We start from the raw sequence: 8,041 nt of genomic DNA on the forward strand, positions 1-8,041 counted from the left end.
CTTAGCCAGGCCTCCCTCTCAAGCCTACTAGTGACAGCTAGAATGCCTAAGAGCGACCTCATAAAGCAGAGAACCCTTCCCAGGGTCCCTTGCTGCTGCCTCGTAGAATTCAGGTGCCAAGGACCTTAGGCAGAGGTGTTTATCTGTATGATAAAAGTGAGGAAGGAAGACAGAAAATTTGGAAAATGTCCCAACATTTTCACCACAACCCTGTACGAGTCAAGTCGGGCTCACTGTTTGCTACAGCATCGGAAGCATTGCAGGCAAGACTGAGCAAGATTAAGTAAGTACCTGCAAGACTCAGTAAGATTAAGTAAGTATCCTTTACCTCCATGTTAGGAGATGAGTGAAGGGTAGCCTCTTCCACAGGTGTCTGTGTGCACCCCAAGATAGAAGGGCTTGTCTCAGACACGCTAGTCTCTCTGGAGGCCAAGGTCGGCACAGTTGCTGTTAACCTGGAGTAATGTTTTTTTTTTTTTTTTTTCTATTAAAGTATTGGATAATTTGAAGAATTTTTCTTTCTTTTGTCACAGGGCCTATTTCAAATCATATGATGAAGACAATCCATTTTGTTATAGATGATAGAATATATAGAATATATATAGTTGGAGGATTTTGTTGCTATTGTTGTTTCTTAACTGGGTGTGTGTTATGTGAGTGCCTGCATGTATGTATGTGCACTGCCTGTGTCTGTGTTGACACAGAGGCCAGAAGGCACTTCGGCTCTCCCTGTATGTTGTGTTTTAAGACGAAGACCTCGTCATGTCACAGGTTCAGGCAAGCGATCTTCCATCCTCAGCTTCTGGAGTAGGTTTGGGACACCACAGATGAAGGCTACCACACACAATTGTGTGTGTGTACAGATATATGTGTGTGTGTGTGTTTGTGTGTGTGTGTGTGTATGTATATGTGTGTATATGTGTGTATATATATATGTGTGTGTGTGTGTATGTGTATGTATTTGTGTGTGTGTATATATATGTGTATATATACACATGTGTATATATACACACATATATATATGTATATATATGTGTGTATATATATATACACACACACACACACACATACATACATATACATACATACACACATATGTAAAATAACCATGGGATAAACATGTGGGACTGAGTCACCTTGTTCATTTCAGCTTGTATTCTTTTGGACTCGAATTCAGATGAGAGAACTTGAACCCTTGAACTGTTCCAGTCTTTTGTTTTGGTTTTGTTTTGAATCCAAACTGACCAGTGTAGGTTTCCCTGTTCCTTAAGAAGAACACCTATCACATTTCACTTGTGAGCATGAAATGCTATCATATGGACGTTTTAACTCATTTTATAAGCAGAAAACATACAGACGTTACTTTGTATCTCCCTCATACCATCTCAACTGTCATGACTTGGCTGTGTGTTCCTTTCCTCTTAGGGTGTTTGAGTTAATAATCAAGACTTGTGAGCTTATGTATTTGTATGTACATATGTATATCTGTGACTATATGCATATATGTGATTATAAATCAGTGATATATATCACTTGATGTGTGCGTGCTTATTCATTAATAAGTTTTTCCTGGGACACTCAAGTATTTCCTTGTGTTTAAGGAAACGTTGTCTGAGACGTAGTGACCACTCTTTTTCAGGAGTCCAGGGAGAGGAGCCTGGTAGGGGTAGGCTACACTCATGACCGTGTCTCAGGGGTCACTGTGTCACTCAACTGCTTATAAGTACACAAACCCCCACCCGCAGCCCCAGCCCATCCCGTATATTTCCTTTCCCAGTGTGGGAGGAACAGACGCCTCAGCCCTAGGAGTGGGGCGTTGAGTGGGACTCTGTGTAACCACGCCTCTCGTCTCTCTGTGTAACCACGCCTCTCGTCCCTCCTTTTGGCAGGAGGAAGGATAAGGAGTGCCAGGCTTACTTCAGGAAGGTTATTAAGAGCACTTTCTTCCAGATTGTGATGATCACCACGGTCACCACCAACTCCTTTTTACTGGTCTTGGGGACTAATTATGACATACAATTCGAGTTTTTCAGAACCTTTGAGGTGAGCTGAGCTGAAAGCAGCTTTAATTCTTACTACTTTGCCTGTATTGTTTCTGAAAATGTTAAAATACTTCAAAGGCATCTTTGTTGCAAGAGGTTTTCCACAGGAACACTTTTAGAGACCTTTGACCTCCACAGTAGCATCAGTTAGTGGCAGAGAGCAGCAGCAACGATGTGGCTGGTAAACCTCCCAGAATTCTCTCTTAACTTGTAAATGGAGATGCTGGCTATCACAGCTGAGTCTCCTGGGCAGCATTTCCAATGGAGTTAGGGTCAGTTCCTGTGGGGAGGAAGCAGAGGGGCACCAGGGTGTGCTGGGCTGATGTCAGGCTAGCTATCCACAATTGGGTTGCCCACAGCAGCAGCTCAGTAGTGAGTGTAGAAAGTTCTTGGTCATCTCTGAAGGGGCTGGAGCTTGCAGGACTGACCAGGCAGAGCTCCCTCTAAAGGGCTGTGCACTTAGGGGAACCCGAGGAAGATTTAGCAAGCTATGGGCATACAGATACCATCATCATCATCATCCTCATCACCATCATCATCATCATCATCATCAAAGACAGCATTCCCATAGAGCCAAAAGAAATAGAACTACAGTCCTCCAAGTGAAGCTGCTGCTGCTTTTGTTTGCTTGTTTGTTTGCTTGCTTGAGACAGGGTTTCTCTGTGTAGCCCTGGCTGCCCTTGAACTCACTGTGTAGGCCAGGCTGGCCTTGAACAGAGAACTGCCTGTTTCTGTGCAACTGCTGCTTGGCAAAGCTGCTGCGTCTTAATCGATCGGCGGAGTCGGAAGCACACTTTCTCAAAGGCTAGGAAAAGGGATTTAGAATGAAAGACACAATGGCAAGGGCTGAGGTGAAATCGCACACACCATAACAGGACAGAGCAAGCTGGGATCTGATCCCCACAGGTAACAAAACCCTACTGCAAAGATAAGGCTGCAAAATCCAACCAACTCTGGAACACCCGACTCTAGAGCAAGCACCATGTCCACAGAGATGGCCCCGGGGAAGAAGGGACAGAAACAAAGTTACTAAGCCCAGGAAACAACTAGACGTCAAATAAAACCATTTAAAAATGAAGGCTAACGTAGGGCAAGCAGTTACAAAAATGAAGGCTAACATAGGGCAAGCAGTTACGTACACAGATGGTGGCTCAAATTAAGTGGAGGAAATTTAAAAACTCATTTAAAATATAAGTGATAAAAACCACTGAGAAAATACTGAGCGCTGGTGTCGAGGAGTAAACCCTGCTCACAGATTGGAGGAACTCTTGTGTTTCAAATACCCATGGCCCAGAATGCTAAAAATCCAAACCCAAGAAAAATCACCCCAAAATGTGTAAATTGAAAGAGTACACATTGCATACCCAAGAATATGGACTTAACTCGAGCATCACTAAAACGACGGAGCGAAACAGTTTGACTTCAGAGCATCTGGGAAACCCATCCAACTTCTCTGTGGCAATTTGCCCAATGATAGTGGGGTGACATGCTCAGTTTCCCTTGGGGGAAGAAAGTGTGAGCCAAGAACGTCGGGCGAACAGGAGGGACGCAGGTTTATAAAGGGCACAAACTCACTGATGTTCAGAAACGGGTGTGCAGCCAGCCTGAGTGGCTGGAGAAGCATCACACGGTGCTTTTGGTGATGAGCATGGAAGGGTATAGCTGTCTGTAGAATCAGCGCTGACTGCCACTTCCCAGGAAAACATGTTCGGCACACAATGGATGTATCCCTTGATCCTAAGGCTACAGCAGGACTGAAAGACAAGGCCAACCAGGAGAACCAGATACAACAGTTTTAAAACGTTCTTTATTTTAAAATTGTCTTTATTCTTTGAGAACTCCATATATACATAATTACAATAATAAAATACGATCACATATATCTTCCTCCCCTCCTCATAATTCCCTCCATATCCCTCCTACAATGGATGTACTAGAATTTCATATCTTTAAATTATTTTTGATGACCCACTGTCTTAGTTAGGGTTTCACTGCTGTGAACAGACACCATGACCAAGGCAAGCCTTATAAGGACAACATTTAATTGGGGCTGTTTACAGGTTCAGAGGTTCAGTCCATTATCATCAAGGCTGGAACATGGCAGCATCCAGGTAGGCATGGTGCGGGAGGAGTTGAGAGTTCTACATCTTCATCTGAAGGCAGCTAGGAGAAGACTGGCTTCCAAGCAGTTAGGACGAGGATATTAAAGCCTATGCTAATAGTGACACACCTACTCCAGCAAGGCCACACCTCCTAATAGTGCCACTCCCTGGGCCAAGCATATTCAAACCATCACACCCACTAAGTCTGGCTAGTGTGTGTGTGATTACCTGCAATATCTGCTAGCGCTCCGATAGCTGGCCAGTAGGGAGGCCGTTTCCTGGTTGGCTTGAGATGATTTCTCTATGTCCCGTGCCTTCTCTGTGGCCAGCTTTCTGCTGAAAGGAAGCTTGTACTGTCACCAGCAGCAGGGCCTTACCGTGTGGACCCATGTTTAACAGTCACCTTAGTTGTGATGCTCGCAGTAGTGTTATTCTGAGACACTGTAAAACCTGTGAGAAAGCCATGGGTAATAATGAAAAATTTCGGGGCTGGTGAGATGGCTCAGTGGGTAAGAGCACCCGACTGCTCTTCCGAAGGTCCAAAGTTCAAATCCCAGCAACCACATGGTGGCTCACAACCATCCGTAACGAGATCTGACGCCCTCTTCTGGAGTGTCTGAAGACAGCTACAGTGTACTTACATATAATAAATAAATAAATAAAAATTAAAAAAAAATAATGAAAAATTTCTCTTCTATTTATTTTTTCCAGCAGGAAGGGGATGCTCACACACAGTAGGCAAGCACTGGACCACTGACTTACATCCTCTGCTCAGGACAGCTTACTTTTTTTTCTTTCATCTTCCATGTTGTTTGTGGTGTTTCTCTGTTTGTTTATAGCAGACCTGAGCTTGTGATCTTTTTGCATCAGCTTCCGGGATGCTGGGACCATCCTGTGTTCTTGAAAATGGAGATGTTGTGGAGAGAGGAGATGAGAGATGTGTGGACGATGTTAAATTAAAAGTCCGTGTTTACACTGTGCATGGTGGTCCATGCCTTTAATCCCAGCACTCAGGAGGGAGTCAGAGGCAGACAGATCTCTGTTAGAGGCGAGCCTAGGCTACAGAGAAAGTCTGTTTGGATTGACATTGTCAGCATGAACTGATCTATGTTTTCTGAGAACAACTAGAACATTGACCGACTCAGCAGTTCCGCTTTCTTGGCGCCTATGATGTCAACACTGAAACTGGAGCTTCTTAGAGGAATAGCAGATTCAGGAGCTATGCTGAAGGCATGAATATCTTGTCATCTACTCTGTAAGGAAGCTGGCAGAGTTTATTGTGCTCATGGCAAAGGGATGCAGGAGATAATTTGGGAATACTTCTGCTGCCTGGGGATGAGCTAACTTGAAGCCCAAGGATAGTAAGTACCATGGCTAGAAAATTCTCAAAGACTGAGGTGAGTAAGGCTGGGAGCTCCACCTTACCCCTGAGATGCTAGCTGCAGGAAAGAAGCAAGCTTTACTGGTACCTCTGCTGTGAACCCTGACCATGATGTGTGCCTACTCATACCGCCATGCCTAACATTTCTGCTGGTTTATTTTTGTTTGTTCATGCTCTGTAGCCCAGGTTGACTCCAAATTCATTTTATGTATATGAGTACACTGTAGCTCTCAGACACACCAGAAGAGGGCATTAGATCCCATTACAGAGGGTTGTGAGCCACCATGTGGTTGCTGGGAATTGAACTCAGGACCTCTGGAAGAGCAGTCAGTGCTCTTAATCGAGCCATCTCTCTAGCCAACTCCAAACTCATGATCCTTCTGCTTTAGTCTCCTAAGTCCTGAGATTCATACCATGCATTTATTTCAGTTGACGTGTTCTGGTCTGGTGACAGCTCAGGTGAAGCAATGGATCTGGGCCCTGAGTATCAAGAAGAATCCAGCAACACCATATGTCCATCATGGAAGAATGGCATCTGTCACCTTGCTTGGTGTAAACCTGAATGTTTCTGTCTTTTGGAACCAGCTGCCTATTGTCAAGAAACATAGAGGAGAGGAGGGTTTTTTTTTTTGTTTTTTTTTTTTTTTTTTTTTTGTCACACAACTTGGATTTTTAAAAAAAGATTGTTTATTTATATATGTGTATCTCTCCCTGTGTGTATGTGCACACACATGGTGATACCCGTGGAGGCCAGAAGAGGGCATCAGAGCCCCTGGAGCTGGAGTGACAGGCAGTTTTGAGCTACCTGATTTGGGTGCCGGGAAATGAACTTGGGTTCTCAGCTAGTGCTCTTAACCACTGATCCATTTCACAGTGCTTGGGGTCCTTACCACAAAGAATGTTTTTTAAAAACTGAGTGGGGGATTTAAATAGTGAATGGTAAATACCAAATTAGTCTGGGGATACTGGGATAGGTTTCTATTATGAAGAACAATGTCTTACTGAACATAGGAAGATTGACGAGACTCCTCTGTATTTCATCTGACCACAACAGAAGGTAAAGCTGCAAAGCAAGAGAGCCAAAGCCACGGGGGTTAAACAGCCCACTCGGGAACAGCGCATGGGCCCTGGAAGAAATTGAGGAGGAGAACAGCATTCCTACAATCTAGTGGAATTGGAAACGCAACACAGCAAATCTATGGAACAAGTGAAAGAAAGTCCTGAGAGGGAAAGTTACAGCTGCAAGTGTTACAACATTAGATGGGCCAGCAGGATGCCCCCAGGTACAGGTGCTTGCCCCATGAGCATGGAGACCAGGCTTCAACCCCTGGGACCACAGGAAGGTGGAAGGGAAGAAGCAGATGCAGAGATCTGCCTTGACTCCACAAGCCTCCATAGCTGTGACCCCCTGCCCATGCAAATCCCTTTAAAATAAAAAGAGAACTTAGGTAAGTGGAGGAAACAGTTATGATCAGGGCAGAAACTAGTGAGAGAAAAATGCATGAGACAAGCTAAGGTATCAGACAGAGGGAGACATGATGGGAAAGGCTGGAGGTTCAAACCAGACAAAGATGGCCCCACATCATAAATGAGAGGGGAAAGGGATCCAGGAGAGTAGATGCTGATAAACTAGGAAACAGGTTAGGATAGACCTTTAAGACCTTATATCCCACTGAATTGGAAAATCTAAAAGAAATGAATGAATTTCTAGATCCTACTAAAATTAAATGAAAATAAACAACCTCTTTGACAATGAAAATGACCTTTCATTCAACATCATAGACCAGTAAGCACAGATAACCAGAACGTTATGATAAATATTACAAGCAGAAGGAACACAGTGGGTCCTTCTGACTTGACTGGCTGGTCCTCATAAGGGGAGTACTGTACATGTATATTTATCATTCAGAGAAATGAACACAGATAGTGTCGTTTCTAGTTTTGAGACTAGACTTGATCTGTTAGTGTCCCTGTCACAAGCCAGCTTTCCAAGCTGCAGACAGGCTAGTTAGATTTGTTGATTCTTGGAGAAATCGAGAAAGGGGGGAAAAAGACCCTTTCCTTTATTTAAATTAAAAAATATGTTTTCATACGAAGGAATGGATATGCAAGTAGTTAAGAGACATCTCTAAAGATCAATCTTTAAAGATCTTTTAAAAATTAAAATATAATTACACCATTTTCCTTAGAGTAATAATTTTAGTGGATCCACAACAAACGAGATTAAAACTGTAATAAGAATATCCCGACTGAAAACATCCAGATTCAAAGGATTGATTCTCTGATGAGTCCTATCAGTCCTTTAAAGAAGAATTAGCCTCTCCAGCCTCCACACGCTAGGGGAGGAGAGGGCACTAATGGCTCTTTATGAAGCTCGGGTCACCCAGATGCACATACAAGAAACAAAGAACAGAAAATAGATGCAGAACTATTCCCTCTTCCCTCTGCTCTCTGCAAACCAGATCTAAGAACACACCAAGAAGATGATGGACCATGCTAAAGCTGGCTTTGTTACA

At 43.6% G+C, this 8,041-nt stretch overlaps 1 protein-coding gene across 4 annotated transcripts in view; it reads left to right on the plus strand.

Annotated features, from left to right (window-relative positions):
* The first annotated feature begins 23 nt into the window (after window positions 1–23).
* Window positions 24–8,041, plus strand: part of Catsper3 (cation channel, sperm associated 3) — a 39,549-nt gene continuing 31,531 nt past the window's right edge. For 3 of the 4 annotated variants that reach the window (NM_001252487.1, NM_029772.4, NM_001252488.1), the window contains exons 1-2: window positions 103–283; window positions 1,890–2,043. In NM_001252487.1, the coding sequence (NP_001239416.1) occupies window positions 186–283; window positions 1,890–2,043 (252 nt within the window). In that variant the 5' untranslated portion in view covers window positions 103–185. Of the gene's footprint in view, window positions 284–1,889; window positions 2,044–8,041 lie in introns of all 4 variants that reach the window. The other variant, XM_006517455.3, reaches the window with a different exon arrangement.

Source organism: Mus musculus, chromosome 13 (genome assembly GCF_000001635.26).
Source record: "Mus musculus strain C57BL/6J chromosome 13, GRCm38.p6 C57BL/6J".
Lineage (NCBI taxonomy): Eukaryota > Metazoa > Chordata > Mammalia > Rodentia > Muridae > Mus > Mus musculus.